Source organism: Cyphomyrmex costatus, unplaced genomic scaffold (genome assembly GCF_001594065.2).
Source record: "Cyphomyrmex costatus isolate MS0001 unplaced genomic scaffold, Ccosl1.0 scaffold882, whole genome shotgun sequence".
NCBI classification, from domain to species: Eukaryota; Metazoa; Arthropoda; class Insecta; order Hymenoptera; family Formicidae; genus Cyphomyrmex; species Cyphomyrmex costatus.
In genome coordinates, this window is record NW_017280466.1 from 287,073 (window position 1) to 312,512 (window position 25,440).

The following is a 25,440-nucleotide window of genomic DNA, read 5'->3' on the forward strand; positions in this document are numbered from 1 at the left end:
GAACGGAAAAAAAAAGTTGACTCTAAAATTTTCGCTTCTCTACCCTTCGACCCTCTTCACCCCTTCTCGAATCGGTTCCGAAATGCTAAAACCATTTCTCCCTCCACCGTGATTCTCGTTCGTCATTTCCTCGTTCTCGTTTCTATGTTTCTCTCAGCCTATCATTCTGTTCCCCCCCCTCTCTCTCTCTCTCTCTCTCTCACACATTTTCCCTTTACTATCTCTCAATCCCGTCCTATCTTACTCGTACAAATACATATACACGTACACACATATACACATACATACACGCTCTCACTTCGATTCAGTTCTCGTTACAGGTCTATGTTTTAATATTTACGATTATTATTTGTGTAATGTCTAAACGAACACATATTATATCTCGATAACGTCATACTTATTTATCATCCCGTGCCACACGTTTTTACACCCCTTTCACCCTCTAGCAGGTCCACATCGGCTATATAAGAATATACCAATCCCCCTCCCGCCCTCCGTACATTCAAAATACCACCCTCTCTCTCTCTCTCTCTCCCTCCCTCTCTCTCTCTCTCTCTCTCTCTCTCTCTCTCTCTCTGGCCGAAGAAACTACCTATCTACGGTTTTTCTTTCTTTTATGTTGCTTCATTAAAGTTTAACGACTTATACCCTAATGTGTATGTGTTCTTTTGTATACCTATACATCTCCTTTTGTTGAATTCTGTATCTATTCTCTTTTTCTTCTTTCTTTTATCATTCTTTCTTACACATTCATACACACTCATACACTCTTTTCTCTCTCTCTCTCTCTCTCTCTCTCTCTCTCTCTCTCTCTCTCTCTCTCTCTCTCTCTCTCACACATTTTCCCTTTACTATCTCTCAATCCCGTCCTATCTTACTCGTACAAATACATATACACGTACACACATATACACATACATACACGCTCTCACTTCGATTCAGTTCTCGTTACAGGTCTATGTTTTAATATTTACGATTATTATTTGTGTAATGTCTAAACGAACACATATTATATCTCGATAACGTCATACTTATTTATCATCCCGTGCCACACGTTTTTACACCCCTTTCACCCTCTAGCAGGTCCACATCGGCTATATAAGAATATACCAATCCCCCTCCCGCCCTCCGTACATTCAAAATACCACCCTCTCTCTCTCTCTCTCTCTCTCTCTCTCTCTCTCTCTCTCTCTCTCTCTCTCTCTCTCTCTGGCCGAAGAAACTACCTATCTACGGTTTTTCTTTCTTTTATGTTGCTTCATTAAAGTTTAACGACTTATACCCTAATGTGTATGTGTTCTTTTGTATACCTATACATCTCCTTTTGTTGAATTCTGTATCTATTCTCTTTTTCTTCTTTCTTTTATCATTCTTTCTTACACATTCATACACACTCATACACTCTTTTCTCTCTCTCTCTCTCTCTCTCTCTCTCTCTCTCTCTCTTACACGCATCGTGTGTAACGTAATTTAATATATAATAATAATAATTGTGTCGTTATCATTCTATCATGTACTTTAACATTACTCTTCAATCGTTTTTCTTTATATATATATATATAATATATTTATATATTTATATATTTATATCGTTTACTTCATTATTTAATCTTTATTATTATTTCTTATCATTATCATTATTGTTAACTATATTATTATTTATTATTCATTATTTTATTTTGTTTTATTCTTTATTATTGTATTATTATCATTAGCTCTAGACATTACGTTTCCCTCGTTCTCAGTTGTTCTTGTTGTTTTTGTAAAGTTGTTCTTTATGGTTCTCCCTTTCCTCCCTGTTTTGCTCTAGTCAGCGGAACCGAAGTCGTCGACGAGACCGGCCCGCCGTTTCTCCACCTGATCCTTGGATCCTTTCACACTCTGCTACTTCCTCTCCTCGCAGTGCTGGTGTTCTTTCTACCCGTTTAATATCCCGGGGACATCCCCTGTGATCCTTCGTATACTTCCTCGTATTTCGTTCTCACAACGTCGATATCTCTGTCCTCGATCGAGTTTCGCTTCGATCGAGTCTAGGTGCTTCTCGAATAACTCTGGCACCATGGAGACAAAGCTCTCGCGGATACCCCGCGACAGAAGAAAATCCGTACGATCCTGCGTATTCAGGAAAGCAAAGCTAACCACCCTATGGCGGGTCCTTCCTGGATATCGATTTAGCCGAGCTTGCGACGTCTATCCTGAGAATCTTAGAAGAGAGATCTCTTCTTCTGCGTCGTCGATGTGCCATCCTGTGAATCACCGGACGTTTTCTCCGAGGGACGAGCTTCGTGTACTGCCCGCCTATCGAGCTGTACTTTCGCCACCGACGCCACAGCCACCACCAATCGCGACACCGACACTTCGCCGCAAACTTGAGGAATAGCTCGAGGATAGCGATCGACACGTCGCGCAAGACGGACCGCTGGGACGCGATGCCGAAACGATGAAGGAATTTCCAGCGGAAGTGTCGGCTGCTGGATCTCCTCCAGGACCTCCACCACCACCATCCGCGACAACGGCACTTCATCACCGCCCGTCCGGGCATTCCGAGGACGAACAGGAGGCAACGTATGGCGGTAAACCGATAGATCCCGATCGAGCGTGGATCAAAGGAAACGCGAACATCGTTGAAGACCCTCCGCAGGACGAACGTGCCCGAAAAGAGCAGGCCGGAACCGATCAGCCGGAGGAATCCGAAGGGATACTCCAGGACACAGGTATTGTACTGCAGCGCGTTCGCAGGAAGGGTGATCAGAATCGAACACAGCCAGAAAAATTGAAGGACAATCGATGGGTTCGATCGACCGAACGAAGACGCGCTCGATATCGAGCCGATGCGGCCGCTGCCGCAGAATGCCGTGTCCTTTTGGCCGACGGTGGTCGAAGATGCCGTGGTACTAGACGAGGAAGAAGTGGTGCTGCTGTCCATGTCGTCGGTCAACTTGCGGTCTGTGGATGTTTCCGGTTGACCCGGCTGCGAGCCTGGACCTATGGGTCAGAACAATGCCGACCGTTGGCAACATTTTTTGCAACAATGCTCATCATATACTTGAATGTCCAAAATATACTTTATTCTGATAGTTCAGCAAAATTTTCTTCAGATCTGTATCTAGCTAAATTTTTTAGTTACTCCAACAAAACCGTTCTTTCCGTACAGAGGTACTTGACGACAAACAACATCAGCTTGCTACTTGGATAATGATTTAATAAACGCACAATTCTTTATAGTCGAACTCTTTTGTCATTCTGTATTTATCCAAGGAGTCCAAAAAGAATTAATCCTCGCAAATCTCTTACATTCGCAAACCTTAATATCCACATAATTTGCGTATTTATAGATAAATATTGTATCGTAAAAACACTTAAAAAAAATGTAAAAATGAAGATTTTTAATTTTTATGAACTTTTTCAAAATTCCTACAAAATTTGCCGATTGTTTTAATCGCTTGTTAATTTTCGTATAGCGCCTACCTGTAGAACCAGGTTGAAGGTTCACTGGGGGCTCGCACTGGGGGGCCGTCGCGGGATCCTGAAACTTGCCATGTTTCCACGGCTCCTCGCATTTGGTACAGATACCCTCTTTGGTACCCTCGGAGCATACGTCGAAGCAGCACTCGCCGTCACTGATGCTGTGCAATGCCCTTGCGGCCTGCTCGCCGGTCTCAGGGATGTTCGGGTCTGAAATCATTGCATTTTCCAACGACCTCGTGGATGAATGCATACGACGGTCGTTCTCTTCACACCCAAGAGGATTTTGTCAGGAAAAGAGGTGGCAGGAGGCACATATTTTTCAAAAGCACAAATAAAGTTCCACAAATCATAGTAACTACTTCTTGACAAACACAACCAATGAGAAGCAAAGCTCTTAACGGTCTAGCTGGATCTTAGGTGCTTATATGTATAATTCTGTGTGAACTTATATACTACGTATGGTTTTTTAAACTGAACAATTTTTCGGTCTTTGTTTAAAGGTGAACTCTACTAAACTAATGTCACGAGTTAAATTGACTAGCAATTTAACAAATTTTGATGCACTTTATACGCATATTAGATCGATCTTCATAAATCTTGAAATCGTTCAACGACATATTAAAATCTGTAAATAATTAACTCTCACTGTGAAAAATATATTTTGGTTGGGAGCCGACTATTTCTCGATAATTTCTTTTGGAGGAGAGAAAAAAAAAATGCCAGTGCACGTGAAATATTGCAGAATAGTATGTCAAATTGAAAGCATCGTAAACGAGTCGCAATTCCGTAAACAATTTAGTAAGCGATGATCTCTGTGCGCGCGCATCCCTATTATTTTCAACGCGATTTTGTCGCACAGGAAAGTCTAGATCTAGTTGATTAAAAGCAGATTAGTTGGCACGTAGCCGCTGACAACTCGCCAGATTTTCCGTAAAGGCCAATTATCAATTAATCCAAGATCGATCTTTCCAAGGACGATTCTCGTTCACAACTAATTGGCAATCGACTCTTACGAAGAATTGCGAATCAACGACGTTGCCAACTTACCTACCATATTTGTCAATTAGAGTCCATTCTCTACACGACAAACATCGCAAATAACAGGATAAATGTCCGATAAATTAAATTTGTTTTCTAATTTATTTTATTCTTCATTTCTCTTCATATATTTTTATAAGTTCCATATTTACGTTTCATTGTATTTATTAATTCTATCTCTTTCAATCAAACATTAGTTACCCACGTTAATTACACCATCTTAAAATTTCATTTTTACATTCTATAATATTATAGATTTGTTACGCTGCAAGAATTTATATAAATAGAGAGAAAAAAAAAAGAAAAGAAGAAAAATATATTTCCACTAATCGTAACAGAAATGCGACAGCGAACAGTGAAGGATTGGATTGCACTTGGATTGGAATTACATCGGGCAATCTTGGAGTGTCGGTAGGCGCGGGTGCAAAAAAATGCCCGATAAAGCGTCCAATCTTCCAATAACCGCGTGGCACGCGTCCCATTTAGCGTAGTTTATACTCAAACGCGGTAGCGCACCTCTGCCGTTTACGATCCTCGCATCGACGTATGAAAAAAAAAAAAAAGAATAACGAGGAGATATTCGACGGTTCGGACATTCGCCCGTGTGTGTTCGGATATATTAACCCTTTGCGCTCTGTACGGCAATATAAACCGAGAGTGGAGCACCTCGGATAAAATTACACAGTCAATTTTTACAGAGAAAGATGCGAAGTATTCATGGAGAAACGATCAGTTGAAAATTTCTAAAATCTTATGTAGGTATGGATCTGAAAATAATTTTGTTGGATCACCAAATAATTATGTAGAAAATTCAAGCATGATAAATAATGCTGTAAAATGTTTTGATATTCTAATAAGACTAATAAAATTGTTTGAATGTTCCACGTAATTATTTTGACACAGTCCAACAAAATTATTTTCAAATCTATTTAGTTAAATCTTTAGCTTTAGATAATTCAACAAAATTGTTTTATTGTGATATTAAATTATCATACTTTTTGCAGAAAGAATGGTTTTACTGAAATATCTAAACAATTGATTATATCTAAAAAAAATTATTTTATTGGATCATCAAAATAATTATATACATAAAACGTTTAAGCGTTAATGACAATGTTTTAATTCTAGTTTTCAGTTCTAGTTATCGGTTTTAACGTGCTACATAATTATTTAATTATTTTGATGATCCAAACAAAATTATTTTTAAATGTGTATCTAATTAAATTTTTAGATGCTTCAGCGAAACGGTTGTTTTAATTATTGTTTCACCATTGTTTTAATAACTGCTATGCCTTTATACACGCATATACAAGTTAATAAAAATTTCTTAATAAATATATTTCAAATTTGTCTTTTTTGCCTTGTGATGTTTTAAATACAGTCGTATCGGAATATCCGTAGCACCGAGCGTAAAGAGTCAAGATTACCAGGTCAACGGGACTGACAATGAAACGTGTCATGCTGGCAGAATGACAAAACGTCAGATAGTGAGAGACTGGTATCGTGTGCTATCGGGGACAACACTGTGCGAAAAAATTCCGTTCGGAAAATGCAAATATATACGCCAGTCCAATGGATAAAAATTGAAAGAATTTATATTATGGAAAATTTTTGTTTATATGTGTGTGTATTACGGTGCGAACCTGAAATATCATTGATCGTAATATGGTATGACCGCGTGGCGCAATAAGGCAATAATAATTTACACGAGTACGAAACGTCTCCACCCCCGGCATAAGACGTCCGCATTGTTTCGCGGAGCTTATGCAGGGCGTTCCACCACGGCGACCGTTTATGCGTACCCTGCATGCAAATTTCCGTGCTGCGGACTTAAAGCTATACGACGTGAACGCTAAATGAACGTTCATCGTCGTCGTAGTTATCGTCGCGAACAAGAGGAAAGACTGATAGCGGCGTGATGGATACTGGTTGCTTGTGACATTTATGGTATATTATTCTTCGCGAACTTGCGAAGCAAGCAGGGTGCCAACTGAACATTTGTACCCTTTTTCAAAATGACTCGTTAAACGAGAAAATGAATGAAATAAATGAATATTTCGACTAATTTTGACATTTTTGTGATTATATTATTATTATCCTATTGTGACTATTTCATATATGATTATCTTATGAGTATCTTGTTTTTTGTTCTCTTCTCTCTTTTTTTTACCTCTGCAAAGAAAAGTGGGTTCGCCGGCGTATTGTGTGGGGTATGCGGGGGCACGATCGCCCGGAAGGAAGTAGGGGCAACGTTGCTCCACGGTTTGGCAAAAGGATCGGCAGGGCCTTAATCTGGGGCCGGTCCAGCTGCCCTCCAAGATTTTCGCGTCTTTCGGACTCCTGTGAGCAAAGTAAGGCACCAGGGAGCTGCACACCCATTTCCTATACGCATCCTGCAATCAGAATTAACGTACACCGTTAGAGTTAATTTTTTTCTATATTCTATAATATACTTAATTATATACAATATATATATACACGCAGAGATACGAGAAAGATAATGTACATCTGATCTAACAATAAGATAAAATTAACGGGCTGCGTATAATGATGCATTACTAAGTTTTAAGTCTTAAGCAATTCTTGTAAGAAATTGATCAATTGCAGTCGAATGTGAGAAGAACAATCAACTATGATTTGTCATTTTTTACAGCCTAAGATTTAAACTTAAATAATGGTTTTAGATAGTGATTTATTGTAAAAGGCCTATAAAACTTTATCCAATATCATTGTAACACTCGCACTTAATAAATTCAGACGAATATACGTAATGATGTTCCTATTTTCATACATTTTATTACAATTTCCATTCACACAAAAACAGGAGAATCAATCTCTTCAAACAAATTGTCATACCAGCACAACACCATATCAAATCGCTTCGACTGTAAGATTATGCATTTATCTCTGTAACATCTGTAAAAATCGCTGAAGAAGGACCTGTGTGTGAGTTCCGAAACATTCGATATTATTTTTTTATATTTATGTAGTTTCTATTAATATTGTAAACTAGAAATTTATTTTAAAAAAAACCTCATTACCGCTCGATTTAGACCGTTTTTTCTTTATACTTTGTATTGCAAAAAACGAACGAAATTTATCTAATCATTTCTGTAGAATAAAATGACAATTAAAGGGACATTGAATGTCAGTACGATAAATAGTACACAGTTCTGATAATAGAAACTTTTTAATAATTAAACGACGTACACAATTAAAGTCGTAAGAGTGCACACTTCTTTGTAATAATAATATAAATTTTTTCCGTAAAATTGTATACTGGCTTAATTATTATTTTGCGTAAAAAAAAAGTAGAAATTTGTAGAATAATTTTAGTAAAACATTTTATATTTTTGGTTGAGGCTTTTAATTATGCGCTTATATATGATTAACCTTCTCACGGTATTCAAAATGCCATTAACGCAAGCGAAAGATATACTATATTACACAGTAAGGAATATTGTAAAATAAGGAAACTGAAAATGGATAAACTAACAACTTAAAGCGTATTAAGCTTTACTCCTCCCAGCCTCTCAATTAATGTATTTTCCTATTAAAATAAAGCTTTCCTGCGTTTGTTAGAAACATAACTTTCTTGAAAGTGCACGTTATTGCAAATCATTATTAACAACAATTCTTTTCGATTATCAATTGAATTTGCTTTGAAATAATTCTATTTGATCCACGTTAGTGAATTTTTCTCATTCAAGATAAAAACATTTTATCTATTTTACAGTGTACATTGTAAAAAATTTCGTGTACAATTGTAACAATTATAGTGGACAATTTTGGGACCTTCTATTAAAGGTATATATTTACACTCGTAAAATCACAATTTACAAATAAAGTTATCCTTCTTTATAGTTAACAAATTAAATAATTTGCAAAAATAAATTTACAATTAAAGTTAAATTTATAGAAACATTTACATATTAATTTACAAACAAATTACGTACAATTTTTTTTAAGTTACATTTGTTATTGATATATACAAATATAAAAATGCAGATATTTATGATATAACACAATTTTACATACTTTCATTGTGCGAATTGTGTAGTTTTTATAGATATTGCTAATATAATTTTACATACACTTTTTTCTTTATAATGTATAAGGTATTTTATTCGTTTTATATTTAGTGTTTAAGAACATTGCGAAAAAATGAACGCAATGCAGATAAGTTTTTTCGCCAGATCATCGATCGCAAATTGATACATCCGTATTAGTCATAAACATATGCTGAAATAAAAACTGCGAGATTGAAAGTCGAATACCTATGCTTGAAATTCGAGTAAAAGCTCGTGCAAGATGATTCCAATATTTGACGTCCCCGAGGAGATCACAGGGTAAGTCAGATCCGTTTTTAAAACGGAAGTTGACAGCGAAAGGGCACCGCGGAAGAAGAAGAAAAAGGCACGGCATCGATGGCGATGTCGATTTAGCCGTCCGTTAAAATTAGCTGTCTCCCGCGGGACAGACTGGCGGCTTTATACGAGCATCCTATATGTTTTTCGAGGACTATTTGTCAAATATCAAAGATCTTGAGGTCAGCCGGCGAAGTCGGAATAGGCAATAAGATGTGTCGTTGTCTGACCCACATAGCCGCCTTCAAACATGAACATCACGATGGAGCGCGCATCCTTCCGAGAGCATGCTATAATTACATACCGACTCCGCGGGTCTTTTATCCACCGCCAGGCTGTCCCAGGAATCCCTACCGAGTGCCTCGCCATAAAACACGCTAAAGTCAGAGTAAATGTACTGAAACATCCCCCGGAATTTGAGAACGCGTGAAAAGAAGTGGAGTTTCTGAAGTTCAGAAATAAATTCACGTGATAGAATTAGCTCTAATCCAGGGGATTGTCACAAATTCTTCATTCTAAAATTCTATTGCTTTTCCTTGATTTCCAGACAAAATTTTAAGATTTTCCTTGATACTTTCAATATTTTAAAACTTTCAGCCTGATTTGGAAATCGTTATATGTTTTGTTGAGAGAGCAATTTAATATAGCAACGTAAATTATTAATTATTAATGTTGTTGACACAGTTTTAATTGCTAAATTGATAATATTCCAAAACTGCGTGATGACATCAAACTTCTTTAAAGCTGAGAATTTTTATTTTCTAAAAAATTTTGCAAAATTCACCGACTTTTCTATGATTTCTCTGATTTTCAGTTTTGTGGTAACATTGTAGTCATAATTGTTTAATTCTGTCACGCGGGAAAGACGAAAGCGAATTAACAATGGATACATTCTTGCCTTTGGATGAAGGATAACAAAATATTCTCGACGAAAAAATTTCTTTGCATAATGCACGTTGCCTTTCAAAGTTATCCAACTCCGAACTTCTTTTAAACCTTCAACCCTGAGAGAGACATATACAGTCTGCTTCTAATGGATTCTGCATATCAGGAAAAGAAAATTTGATTCGCCACGAAATTTGTCGTCTCTCCTCGACACGAATTTAGATTTTGATAAACGCAAACCTTATATTTATCAAAACCTTTTAATTTTCAATGAACTGTGAGCGATTAATCATTGCTCACGATGAATCCTTTGCCGAGTCAGAACAAGCCAAATGGTGCATATTTCAAATGGCGTAATTAATTTCTCGCCATCCAAGTCCAAATGTATTATAAATAATAATTAAGAGGTACATGACTTGTTCTTGAAACATCCGATAGATCTTACCTTTTCTTATATAACGCTTGAACGGGGTTTATTAAGTTCGCAAGGTAATTTCGCGACCGCGACTGGAAAAAGAGGGATAGATCAAAAGCGACAAGGGTTGAAACGTCGCAGCTTTTCGTTGGAGAAACGTTGCGCTTTGGGAATTTCGAAGATAAAAGAATAGCAGTATTGTAGCAAAAGCAAAGCTATAGGACGAGGGGTCGGATTTATAAATAGGCTAACTAAAGTACAGCTTTCGAATTTCGTATCCCCAAGGATCTTGCATCCTAAGTCAACTATAAATAATGCAGATCGCCAACTTTTTAAATATTTCGCTCCGCTGCTGGATTATGCGCAATTTATTACATCGCATAATAGATGCAATATTATTATTTAAGATGTATTTAAAAATGACGAAATTCGAACTAATCAAAGCTTAGAAACTCAACTCCAGAGGATCCCTATACCATCTCTTAAAAGCTAAGTATAAATAATTCAGGTGTCTCCAACTCTTTCATTTCGTTGCTGGATTATATGGAGATTACTTCGTTGGAAATCCATTGAAAGATATTTCTCTTAAAATGCGTTTAAGAGTGACAGTATTTAGAGGTCTTCGCTTCCGAAAGTTGCGAGCTTTAAAATAAAATGCTTAAATCTCACTAAGCTGTGTTCTTTTCCTTTATTCCCGCTTTTCCTTTATTCGCGAGGAAAATGTGGATCCAATTATGCAATGGCATCATTCGCGCTTGTATTGTTATTTAACTGTGAAAAATCAATTCAACACGAAAGCATCGAGCAGTCGCTATAACAAAGAATATCGACTACCCTTGAGAGATATTCAACGATATATGGATATTGACCTTATCGAGTATCATACGTATGTACGGTGCATCATCGAAATTGCGCTCGAAATACGCAATTTCTTCGAGTGGAATGCCAGACGGGTAACGAATTTCTGACTCGCCGAAATATTGAAACAAAAATATTCTATAACGAGCAATATGCAAGAAGTATTGCATCTCACGCGATCTAGTTGTTGAACGTCGCTTTTTTTAAATATTTTGTCAAAGTTAAATCAAGCAACACAATTAAGCAAAAAGAGAACAAATTGTAAATTGCTTGAAAATTGTACAGTTCGCACAAAAATATTAGAAACATTTGATATAAGTTAGCTAATATAAATTAATCAAACTAGTCAAACGCCGAAACTCTTCAGAGGAGCCAAATAAGACTCGAGAAGAAATGTTTTTCGCAATATAGCGAAGATTCATTTCCGACCCCTCTGTCGCGCCGCTCCTATTCGCCATAATGGCGATGTCGACGAGGGGTTGCGAGAGGAAAGCCTTGGTAGGAAAGCATGAGGAATAACCGGGACGACAAATGCGGAAGTGCAAACGACGCTACAGAGGAGATAAGGGGATGAAGGTGGCGGCAATATTAAATCGGTGATTACTGAAATTATAACAAAAGTTTGAGAGGTCACGGAAATGCATTAGTACTCGCTGTAATTGCTTATACAAAAATCTACACAATAAAGAATATTTTATGATTGTAAAATCAAGTCAAAATTTTAAAATTTTTAACATACCTGAATATTAATTTTAATTTGATTACATTATTTGAATATTTTATATTAAATTATTATTTAATACTTTTTAAACATTAAAATAACACATAAACATAAGTAAATAAACAAATATGTAACATAAAAATAATGTAATTTTTAAGTGAATCCTTGTTTTAAGTAAATCCTCGGGTAAAGACTAAATAAATAAAAGATAAACGTATGTGTATTAATTTAATATATTATAAATATTAATTTTACTGAAGAAGTACGTTTTCACAATTTCTTCCTAAATTGTGTTAGTGTCACATATTTGTGTTAATTTTTTTCTATATTATTTTTTGTTAATTTTTAACATATTTATTTTATAAACTACAAATTTGGATAACTGTTTGGAACACGTAAAATGTGTTAAATTCAACACAAATTTTCTAGCTGTGTTTGAAAATTTAAGAATACCTAATCATTAACGACCAGCAATCATTCAGAAGCTGTTTTATATTTTGTATAATATAGTAATATCTTTCTACAAACCGCGTCAGTGTCTAAAAATAAATTTAAGTCTAAATTACAATAATTTTTCGCTTATCAAGCGTAGAATAATTTTCTTTTTCTCAAATAGCAATAAAATAAATTTTTTTATCTTTCATTCGATTAAGATTAATTCTCGCATGACACAAACTGAGACTGCGGTTGTTACATCAGCATACGTCTACGCTTTAACGCGACCGTTAGTTTGTCATACGCTTTGCCTTCGACGCTACAGTCCTCTCAAGCAGCGCACGAGGGTAGGCAGGGTGTTCTCGCTACGTAGGAAGATAGGTACTTATACCTGAAGTACCCTTTACCAAGCCAGCTGACCCAATTCTCTCTTCTCTACCCGACGATCTGAGTTGGTACGAACCAGACAGATGCGGTACCTATCATCCCTTTCACCCCTTTTCACTCCTCTGCAATCCTACTTCGTGCCAATCTCTAACCTGTTCGCGTGCTCGCATTACTTCAATTCATTTCTTTCTCACACACACACTCTCTTCCTTTCAAATATTATCTAATAATAATTAACGAAATTCTATCACTGAATTTTTACATAATTTATTTCCTCTTTACCTCACTTTCTTGAATTATTTTAATATTTTAAACCCTCTCTCTCTTTTTTTTTTTTTTTTCAAACTCTTGAATCGGGATCTTTTCGAAGTTTTGTGTGACACGAGCAAAGTTCTCGAATCAGAGCTTTTTCGAAGTTCTGACATGAAAACTGAAGATTCGTGGAAAACGGAGCGTTTACTGTACACTTTACACAGTGCGTTTGATTCGCTTGAGGATTACAAAGACGCGGAACTTCGTTTCACAAACAGCCGCTACGAAATACATATTAAACAAAGGTATACTTGAAGTGGAACTGAAGAGAAGAAAAAGCAACAGGCGAATACGGAATATTGCTATATTGAACAACATGATAAATGCAATTGTATTAGCTGCATATATATGATTATCGTGAACTATTAATATAATCATGAGCTATAATAAAATAGTTCGTTATTGTGTCATATTTTGTGTATTAGAGTTCGACATAATTTTCAAAAGAATCGCTCTTATTTTAGAAATATATATTATACCTATTATATAAATAAATACAGAATATATACAAACATGTATTAAATATAAATAAGGATATTCGCTCGGAATACGGGAATTATTATAACAAATATATTTTAAGAACAAATATATTTTAAGATATTTATTAGCATCAAATTATTAAGATCTTTTTAAGATCCTAATCATTTATAAGTATCAATATTATTAAATTGCTTGTCAATTTAATTTGTGATATTGCAACTCTGATTCTACTAGGATTGTGTTTCGAGATTGAAAATTAAATTCGGTGTAATTTACAGAATATTGGACAGTATATAAATTTACACCAAATTATTTAAGCACTAAAGATCCAATTTGACTTACGGCTTTTATTTCCTATTTGTGCATTCACATTAATCTAAAAAGATACTTTAAATTAATGAACTTTAAAAAATTTCTCAATTTTTGCACTCTGGGTTCTTTTTGCAGCCAAAGATACTGTTAACACAGTGAATGAATCATCTTTATTGATTGCCAATGTTAAACAAAGATAAAATAATCACTGTATTACACTATGTCTCTTGCTGGAAAGTTGTAGAAGACCAATTGTGTCATTGCTAAATTCGTACGTGGACGAAATGCAAAGGTATTAAACACCGAAATTTGTGATTCTGCGAATTGTAATGCAAAAAGAATACAAGAATTCAGATAAAAAAAAATTCCTCGTATCCTGCCAAGGCTTCGATAATGGATAACGAAATAACAACGCAATCGGCGCGGGAAAATTCCAGCGCCTCGGTCAAAGAAAGGCAGAACGAGTGTTTCCACTATTCATCCGTCCTCGACCACCCGCGCAATCTGGACCAATCATTATCGTGTAATCTGACGGTGTTCCGTGTGGTCTTGCCTAATCGATAACGAACCGCTGCTCCGGCAAGATTAAAAATGAAACTCGTTGTTTAAAAACCTTAATCGCGCTTTGATGTAAAAAATTTTCATATATGTATAATTATATATAATCATGTATAAAATTATATTATATACAATAATATATACAAATATACATAATTATGTATAATACATTACAATTATATATAATTTTATATAACACTGATTTATTTTATATACATAAATTCTTTATTCTGTATTTATATATTAATCTAATTATATACGTAAAAATTTCTATACATTTTTCTATTACAGTTTATATATAAATTTATATAACCATATATGTATAAAGCATTTATCCACATAGCTTTTATATATAATAAAAAGAATCCGAGGAGTTTCAGGTTAAAATCCTGGTTGAAATAATATTTTTCGCAATAAATTATTCGGAGATTTTAAGATTCTCATTAACATCTAATTATTAATTTTTAATAATTTATTTTTATAAAAATACTTATTAGTATAAAAATAATTATTAAATTGCTTGTCAATTTTATGAAGTGATATTACTACTCTAATTCTGCTTATGATGGCGTTTTAAGACCAAACAAAATTTCGGCGTGCAATATGCGGAATCAGATATGTTTATAATTCAGACAGAAATATTTAAGCACTAGATTCTGCTTTGACTAAATTTTCGTATTTAATCAGATTTATTCTCTTTGGTCTAAATTTTTATCATGTTGTTCATAACTAGATATATCTACTTGTATATAATTTTATATATGAAAAAATTTTTTACCGAGGTACTAAAAAATATTTCAAAGAATGGAAAACCACATATGGGAATGTTTCTGTTGCAATTTTGATGCGGTTTTTAGGAAAAACTACGTGATCGCGATTATAACAGAGCGTAAACTTCGACTCGCTACAAGTTGACATATTCACGCAATAAAAATGCGGCTCTCTTTTTCTTTCTCCTCCTTTCTCTCTGTCTATTTTATGCGTCGCTTTTATGCGCATACAAATGGAGTCTAAATGAAGTATTAATTCGGCGTGGCTATATCACGACGTGGTTATTGCGCGACGAACACGCGCGAAGTACCACTTTGCCATAAAATTGTCCACGATGTGAAACGAACGCAAAAGGAAATGTCTGTCGCGCGAGGAAAACACGCGCCCGCGTGTGCAAGCCGGAAAATGGCGAGATGACTCTTGTCAGCCCTTAGGAGCTGGCGCCTCTTCAGCATCTTCTCTCGAGAAACCCCGAGCGGGCACGTTCTTCCACGCCTCTTTTTCATTTCCCTTACCTCTGTCCTACCTTGCACTTTAAAAAGTGGAGGTCACAAGTCATACTCTTGAAAAAAATTACGCGGGCTAAAAATATACATTCCATACTTTATTCCCTAAATCTAAATCAATGAATAATAACTAATATTAATTCTACAGTGAAATTCAACTAAAAAATCGATGAAATATGGAATACCTAGCCTGTTAATTTTGCTTCAGTATAAATTCAATGTATATGGTATTGGAACGTACAAATATCGACATTTTGATTATATGTATAATGAATTGAAACTCCCTTTCTATTTCTGTTAAATTTCATTGATTTAGATTTAGGAAGTAAACTTATTAATAAGTTTTTCAAAACACCGAATACATGTGAAAAATGGAGTTTCCTAAATGAATTGTTTTACAGCTGTAATAACTGTAACTTGATCGCGTTGTTTTCAAAGAGCTTTTTCATCCGTTCTCTGGAAATCATCGTCGTTTATGCCGCGATAGACACCCTCCCGTACGTTGCGCACGAGTACGAGAACTCGTGAAGGGATTAAACGGAGATATTGAGCAGGGGTTCGCAGGCGTGAAAAAGGAAAAGTCACAATGCAAGTATCATAGAGGAAAAAAACCCCCTTAACTATGCACGGAAGGAAGTAACCCATCTGCGAGACAGGGATGAAACAGGATGACGTATCGTAAATAAGAAAGCGGTAGTTGCCTGTCGAAGCTACGACGGAGGGGACATGTCGTCGTCGTCGTCGTATCGGATCGGGACACCGACAGCAGGGGTTGTGATGCGGCACGAGGGGGTGGCCGGATAGGAGAGGGATGGTCACGCGGCGGCAAAAGCAATGCCCTCAGTCAGGGTGACCTAGTTACCTGGCCTATATCTGCGTTCTCCCTCTTCCTCCCTGCTACCCGCCAACCCAAAATCCACGCGCTTGCTCGCCATCATCCTCCTCAATTCATCCCCCCATCGTCGTCGGTGTCCCCGAAGGCATTCGCTCTCTTTTTTTCTTTCCGCTCCCTCCTTTCTCTTTCCCTTTCGTTGTCTCTTTGTCTCTCGCTGCAATCCCCTTGAAGTCTCAGTCGCAGAGTACAGCTGGAAAGGCGATTATCAATGCGTTCACGTGCCTTCCGTCCTCTCACAGTCGCCATCCCGCAACTCAATCCCCCATCGCAACCCTTGTTTTCCTTCGTTTCTCTTTTTTTCCCCTCTAGAGACAGCTTTGCCGCTCGCAGAAAAGTTGGACTCATTACGCAGTGATTTACGGACGAGATAATGGGGCTGGGGGACGTTGCCGACACGAGAAATTTGCTTGTATCGGCTGCAGCCATCGCGTGGAGCCCGCGCGAGCACGGACAGTCGGTCGATCGGTCACCGGAAACGGAAAGCTTGTTCCGTTTCTGTACTGTACTTTATCCTATGCCCGACAAGCGCGAATTTTATTTCAAGTTTTATTTTATTTTCATTTTTGCAAGGGCACAGGATTGTCACAAATTCATAAAATTCCATAACTCTTCCCAGATTTTCAAATAAAATTTGACGATTTTCCCTGACAATATTTTGAAATTGTTTTTATTTTTATCTAATTTGAAAATGGTCAAATTATTCATATTTTATCGAAAGAGCAATTTAACATAGAATTGTAAATTACTATTAATGTCGCTGACACTGCTTGCATTTTTAATTGTTAAGTTGATAACATTCCAAAACTGTGTAAGTATGATATAATAGGCATATTAAACATCTTTGAAATGAAGAATTTCTTACAGAATTATTTTACTGCAAGCGTGTAATAATAAGTAGCTTCATATATATACATATATATATTATGTGTATAATTTAGTTTTTTAAATAACACACTATAAGGTAAATGTATCAGTTAGTGAACATGAACCAATTGTTGAAGAAAGTAATAAAACATTTCAAATATAAAGTTTTTAATGATATACTTACAATTCTAAATTAATTTATTATTAAATTTATATAAACAATATTTATTTATTTAACAAATATTAAAATCTTTGTACGACCGTACAATTGATAAACACAAACAAGAAGAAGACAGCCTATAAAGGTCAAAGCTGGATCACAGTGCTTATTATAATTATGTGTGAATTTTATATACTGCATTTATTTAAAGTCGTACATATCATTAAAACTTAATATTTAGAATTTTGTACTACTCTTTGTCCAATGAATTGGGCCATGCCCACTAACTGTCCACTAACTGGTACATTTACCTTACTGCAAACAAAAATGTATTTACACATTTAAACATGTAGTATATATCAGAGGTTAGATACTTTTACACGGAAAACTATATCACATACGCAGACAATTATTATTAGACACTTGGATTTGGAGTGTTCTCGCGCACAAAGTGAAGATAAAGTATTCATAATTAGCACTGCTAGTTCATTCATTTCAGATTTAATATTCGTTTAAATTAAATTTTCTGTACATTTTAGTAAGGGTTTCATGAACATATAAGAGACTTTACGTTAAAAGACAAATTAATTCGTTTAGCTAAAAATTTGTTGACATTTAGCTTGATTTCTTTAACATTTATACAAACAAAGTGGCGTAATTGAATAATATCCTGAACGGTAATTTCACTCTCTTTTAAAACTGCAGACATTTGACAAGACTTAAATAACATTCCCTCGAAGGCTTTAGAACGGCTAATAAACAATCGCGCGAACTTCTTTTCCACAAAAAGTGCATCCTGCAATAACGGCTTTAACGAAGCGCGCGTTTGCAACGGGAAAGAGATAAAAGATAGGGAAAAAAGAGAGAGGAAAAGAGAAAGGGAGATCGCACAATTAATCCGAGAACTCGATCCGCGACGAAGAAAAAAGACCATCCAAATACTGGCGGTATAATTGGATTAAATTCCACACCTCCGCCTCGAGTCACTCATTTGCCGGCCACCGGCGACGTTGCTTTCTGTCTATTCTTTCCTTTTTTCTTTTTTATTTTTAATTATCACTGCGGCCTCTTTTCACGACATTAAATGTATGCGTATTGCGTGGCGCGCTCAGAAGCCTGCTCCTCTACTTGCACATCGTATAATTGCTAACAAGAATATTGACGTGCTCGGCATATCTCACTAATTTTATACATATGTGTGTATGTCGTACCTGCGCGCTAATAATCCATGCCAATACTCTTATCGTCAGCCGAGTCACTCGACAATCGATATTTGTTATCGCACAGTACTAATCGGTGCGGCGCGGCGGTCCGTAAATCATACTCGATCAACAGTGCATTTGACTCTATCGAATCACGAGCGGAACTGACCAACAAATAAACATACGCAATCCAGTTATTTACCGCTCGCAATCTTGTACACACAAGTAAATTGATATACAGGGTGGCAGAAAAGTTTGTGTGACGAAATTTTGTGTCTTTCTCAAATCATTACTCGGGTAACAATCTAATGTTATTTGTCGTCACTTTTGGTGTTTTTTAACGAGAGACACAGAGTATTAGATAAAGTATATTTATAACGACAATTGCATGGTTAATAAATTATGATTGGAAGATTTATTTTTAAAGTTATTACTGATGTGATATTAGCAATAACAATTTTATATATATAGTTCTCTGAAACATGGAAAAATTGTACTAGAAATTATGATAATCTGAACTATTAATATAGTTAAGATACACGAATGGTAAATAAAAATAATCATTTTTATATAATAAATGCAATTATCATTAGTAAATGTAACTATTTTTTTTAACAATAATAACAAGAAGAAGGAAGCACGAAGCAAGCCAATAACGGTCAAAGCTGGATCACAATGCTTATTATAATTATGCGTGAATTTTAATTATGTGTGAATTTTATATACTGCGTATGTAGTCCCCCCATATTTTTTTAACATTTGCTACTATTAGATAAAGAGAAACTTAATGCATGTTATAGGTGTAATAATTATATTTCAATGTCGAAACAGCTATAATGTGCATGATTAAAACGATTATAAATTTATAATTGACCCAAAAAATGATAAATTATAGTTAAATTATAGTACTTGCAACCATTTTCTTTTTCTCAGTGTAGCACTTGTAAGAATCATTTGTCCTCGTATAATATTTGATAGACAACAAGGATGAAATTAGTGCTTACAGTACGTGAAAAGCGAATGCACCCACAATGTAACACAGGGATCGTTTTCATCTTTGAAAGATTTATCTTTCATCTTTGTGTAACATTGGCAAACAACAAGGATGTAATGATTCACTGTGTAATGTGTTACACTGTGTATGACTGTGTCACCTGTGTCTCTTGCTGAAAAGTATCCTATGACATCAAAAGAACATTAGCTGTCAAAATGACGACAGATAACATCAGCTTGCTAAAGTACGGCTAAATTCGGATTTTGTATTTTATTATATGTATATCTGCACAGATAAAGCAGAAACTATAGGGGAAGCCCGGGCAAAATGGATGCCTTAGGCAAACCGAATACTTTTTATTTTTACTTATCTATCAGAGATGGTGTTATGAATCTCTAGCTGTTGCAGGAATAACCGGCCGGCGACGCTATGAAAATACAAAACGCAATATTATTGCGATTGTTTACGTTTTATATACAAATATACGAAATTGTGTGTTTTCTTAAGATTTTCGCTTAGATACATAGTGTAATTATTAGCAATAATTGTTTCTTAACCAGTGTGAATAAATTTTTATAGGAATTCTCTGTCTTTAAACGTGCATTAGAGGTTAAAATTTTTCACTTGTTGCTAAAACTTATTCTAATTTTTCCTAATTTGCGCCAAGTAGGTTCTTTAGGCAAAGTGAGTGGGGACAAAACGAATAGCACATCATCACTGTTGGACCTAGCTGTAGTGATGTAAACAGAAAACGAGTTAAAAAGGAAAAGTCTGTTAATGATTAAGAGAACGTACGTTACTTCTGTTTGGTGTGTTCTCAAGAATACATCGATCCAACCATCCGATGACCGGATCCAGTGCAATCAATGCACTCATGAAGGCTGCACAACATATCTATATGTTTTGAGGATTTGGCAGCTACTTTTGTGACGATTGCCAATATTAATTTTGATATTTTTTTATTATATTCTCATTATTCGAGTAATATTCGGTTTACCCAGGGGGTTGGGTAAAGCGGATGATTTTTCTTTCCTTACAGTTTTATTTAAAATACATATAAATGTTCAAGTTTTTTTATTTTATTTAATTTTATTTTAAAGTTTATTCTATAATGAAATTTTAAGAATAAAAAAAAGTTTCTGATCTTAATTTTAACTATGTCATTTTTCTTCCCAAACCTTAACATATCCACACTGCCCGGGCTTCCCCTATCTATGCAAATTTTTTATATTTTGAAAGGATTATAAATATCATATTTTCAAGATTCCCAAAATATATCGAGTATTCAAACCGCGTTTAGATACACTTCTTTATTATTTAAGTATCGTTTGATATGTGCAGACCGGTTCCACTCAGAATTGGTGATGGTAATAACGATAGAGGCTACCTACTCAAATTCGTCGAGGAATCTATTATTCAAGTTAAGGTCGAGCGTTCCCCGAGCGCGGCAGATTGTACGTCCAAGTCCTCTCTCATCGACGTCAGATTTTTCTCGCGTAAATCCACAGCAAGCTGAATTTCACGCGAGCATCCAAATTCTGATATCGTTGCCTCCGCTTGCCGATTAGTCGCGCTCCAGATAATGAATACGAATTTCAACCGGCAAATATTTTCCACCGATGATCATAGACGCGCGTGCATCAGCCACACAGAGGTATTATATAATAGGAAAAACATTTTATCCCGTAAATCCGGTATTACTTCCGGCGATCTCTATGTGCGTCCCGCAAGTTCGCTTACACGTATGTCGCCCCCGAAACCCGGATGCGCACGTGAAACCCATGCTCTCGATCCCGCTGCAAACGTGTCGCAATAACTCGCCCGTAACGGACCCGTGAAGGGGACTGGAAAAATGCGAAAAGCGAAAGGATTTAGAATTCAATATCGAGTGATTTTTACGCTCGCGCCACTCTCAATCTGGCCGTATCGAAACTCGAAGCACTGTCCGGAAATCCGATGGCATGTCGAGAGATATTGAAACTAGTAAATGACTTAAAAGATATAATTGACCTGGCACATTTGTCCCTCGATTATTTCGTTCTGCAAAGTATTACATGCTCGAATGTATTAAATAAAAATGAGAAAACCAATTGAAGTACTCTGACTATAGCCTTTAGACTCTTCGCTTATTTTGACCTTCTAACGATATGGCAATTTTTAAAACGTATCTAGGAAGATGGGATCTGATCTGATGCTCTGTTATGTTCATTTTTTATGTAATGTATACATAAAATGAATAAAAGAAGTAAATAAAGCTTCTTCTTCTGCTCATTTATAAATAAAAGAATTAATAATTACTTTTTATAAAATATAATATTAGAAAAATATTGCACAGTTCAGTTTAATGACTAAACTCAGCTATTAAAAGAAAAGTAAACGGTAATATAATAAAAAAATCTTTAACTTGCTTGCCCTAGTCTCAAAATAATAAAGAAATACTCGAAATACTTTGTCTATTCTGTAAAACAAATATTGTATAAAATAGACTAAGTATGCTTACAATACCTATTTGTTTATTATTTTGAGACTAAAGCAATTTTCTTATAACCATCGTTTTTTAATGTTAACTTTTCTTTTGATAATTGAATTCAATTATTGTACTAGAAAAGAAAATCTTATTCTACAAACTAAAATTTTTTGCTGCCCATACTAAGCAGCGTAATATTTTCTAATACTTTGTCTATTTTGTAAAATAAACAAAATAATAGAATCTCGCATATAACATTAATCTTATCATTAAAGAGTTAATAATCAAAATAATTAAAGTAAAATAATAAGTTAAAATAATTATTACTTTTTCTAATCGTCTACTTCGGAAGTGTTTTTTTTTTTGAGAATATAAAAAATCTTTTCTTAAATACAGTTCATAACGAAGGATCAAGAGATTCAAGAGAGAAAGCTTCGTGAAGAAACGCGAATCGCGAGACATGTGTGAGTGCAACTCACTTACAGCTCGATAGAGCTGCCATGGTCGTTGGAAAGACAATTGCCCGGAAGACAGCCGCTGGCAAGTGTCACTTTTGTATGCACACAAAGCGAAGTGGGCACGCGAGACAAAGAGTCCGGAAAAAAGGGCAGCTCTACGCTTTGCCACCTTTTAGTGAATGTGCATCAGAAATTTTACGTGTTTGCTGAACGAACGACTTAAATTTCACGACACGTTCCGATAACAGAGGCTCTTCAAATCGCATTTTTCAATCAATCAATTCGTGAATTTCTATTTTATCCAAATACCATGATTTTCGAATGTCTTTCCAATTATACAATCTTAGCCATAAGCATAAAATGCCAGCAATTTATTGCATTTTTTTGGAGAAAGTAATTGATAATAAAGCAAAAAACTAATAAAGTATTAAAATTGTTATAAAAATAAGCATATATATTTTTTTCACATATATTTTTTCAAACATAGATTTTTCAATAAAATATATTTTTTTCACATATATTTTTTCAAACATAGATTTTTCAATAAAATATGGTTTAAATTTATTTTTATTATAAAATATTTTTTGTGCGTTAATTATGAGGGAGACTACAAATTATACTTATGGCCAAGATTGTAATTAAAGATTTTATAATTAAAATAATTTATAAAATATTTTAGACATTTAAATTACGCGTTTACATGATAGGTAGTTACTTCTAGTAAAATACAAATAACCTCGATAGTCTAATTGGCTAGGACACTTGCGCGTAAAGCAGGCGATTCGGATTCGACTCCCGGCCGAGGTAATACTTTTCGCAATGTAAATGAATTATTTATAGATTTTTAATGTCCCATTCATAGATTTTAATATGTCATTCAACATATTATTAAGATCCAAGATGCAATGAGCATCAAAAATTGTTAGATTGTTAGTCAATTTAACTCGTAGTTATAGTAGTGATGGTACTGCGGTAGTTTATTAGTTTACGTTGTAAGTTTGAAAAAAAAATTTCGATGCGAGTTTAAGGATTTACATACGTAGTATATAAATTCATGCGAAATTATATTAGAAGCATCCAAGGTCCAGCTTGACCGTAAATAGCTTATTCTCATCGGTATTTAGTTTAAAAACTCTCACGATCCAAATAATATTTGATATTGTATATGAGTAAGAGTCGTACCAACATTAGTTATTCAATTATGCAAACAGAAATTTAGTAAATTTGAACGCTGTTACTTTATATATGTAAACGGAGTTCTTCTCAAAATCTTCTCTTCTTCGTAAGATGTATTTTATATACATTTCTCTCATTAATTAATAAATCATTCTTTACTTTTCGCAAAGATACTCCCTCGCATACAGCTTTCCAACTTAACATAAACATCAATTTTTTAAATTGAGTTTTGATTCAACAGATTTTAATTATCATTAAACTAGTTACGGAAACGTGTCTGTACACAGATAAAAAGTGTTATTAATTAAAAAGGTTGTCGATTTCTTCAGCAGGCGAGTACGTTTCCCGCTAATGAGATCTCACAATAAGTCAAGTTCGTAACAATGGCCGCAGAAACTTTTTTTATTCTGCGTTACAATTTTCTTCCTTCCTCCTTTGATGTTAAAAGCGACGAGTCATCAAGAGACAGCTTTGATGAAAAATTATGTGCTGGAAATAAATCGTGAGAGTCCATGAAACATGCAAATTTTCAGTTTATTATCGTAAAAATAAAAGAAGCTTATTTTTTATGCAAATGCAGGCAATGCATCGTGAGTAGAATTGATGGTCATTACTCTCTTTATACAGCAATTTTATATTACAATTATCACGTATTACTAATAAGCATAATTAGAAATGATAACAATACATATTTATTATATAAGTACGGATTGCAATAGATAATACGTATCAAGTGAAATCTCATTTCTCGAAAATTTATAATCAATTCAGTTGACATACAATATTTAATGGAACTCTCAAAAATATATTTAATAAAAATTATGTTTAATTATAGTATAATTTAATAACTGTTATTAAATTACTATATTTCATAAAAATTATTAAATTATCATATATCATTGACAATATTTAATGTATTATATGACAGGTACATTAATGATATTAACATTGATAACCGACGACGAGAGCTATGAATTATCGTTAATTATTGCAGCCGCTTTGTCCGTACGACACTAATTTCTGTTTTATTTCACATTAATATTATGTACAGATGTTCTGTGTGTGAACACGACGCGGCCTTTCTCGGCCGACGGCGTCGAAATCCCCGGCGTCGTTTCCGGCAAAGCCGTATAATTACATTATCTGTATTTTCGACCGTATAATAGGCTTCAGCAGGGAATTCCGGTTTTCGCGTTCCGACAAGGTATTACATCGATTATTGGATATTGCGAGCCAACTCTCGGCGACCGAACGCCAAGCTCATTTTGATTGCACCACACCGAACTTAGGACTAAGCCCTTTACAGCTCGCCGCCTTTTACACCTGTGACTGCGTCTAGTAACATATTCTCCAACAGTCCTACTGTATAGCTCTAGTTAAATTTTTATGACATAATCTCACGCTCCATGCATTTCTGTCGCACAAAATATTCTAGGGGAGCGAATGTTACATATATTTATAAGGTTCACTTCAAAATAAAATTCGGTATAAATTCGAGGTAAATTCGAATCTGTCTGTGTGTACAGATTAATTGCACTTAAAAACTGAAGATGGAAAATGTATGTAGCATTGAACATAAAATACAGTATTTCTTACCGTCAAAAAGACAATGTGTCAATATAGATAAAGTATATACATAGATGATTCTTTACTCATAAAACATTTTAAAGTAAAATCAGTATAAAAACGAAAATCATTTTTTAAATAACAA

General features: G+C 34.9%; 1 protein-coding gene across 1 annotated transcript in view; it reads right to left on the reverse strand.

The window, feature by feature from the left end:
• Positions 1 to 1,869: 1,869 nt before the first annotated feature.
• Mid1 (calcium-permeable channel component Mid1) overlaps positions 1,870 to 25,440 on the reverse strand; it is a 105,686-nt gene continuing 82,115 nt past the window's right edge. Inside the window, exons 3-5 of the mRNA XM_018549758.1 lie at positions 6,677 to 6,899; positions 3,469 to 3,675; positions 1,870 to 2,985 (exon numbers count right to left, since the gene is read on the reverse strand). Coding sequence (XP_018405260.1) covers positions 2,144 to 2,985; positions 3,469 to 3,675; positions 6,677 to 6,899 — 1,272 coding nt within the window. The 3' untranslated portion in view covers positions 1,870 to 2,143. The remainder of the gene's footprint in view (positions 2,986 to 3,468; positions 3,676 to 6,676; positions 6,900 to 25,440) is intronic.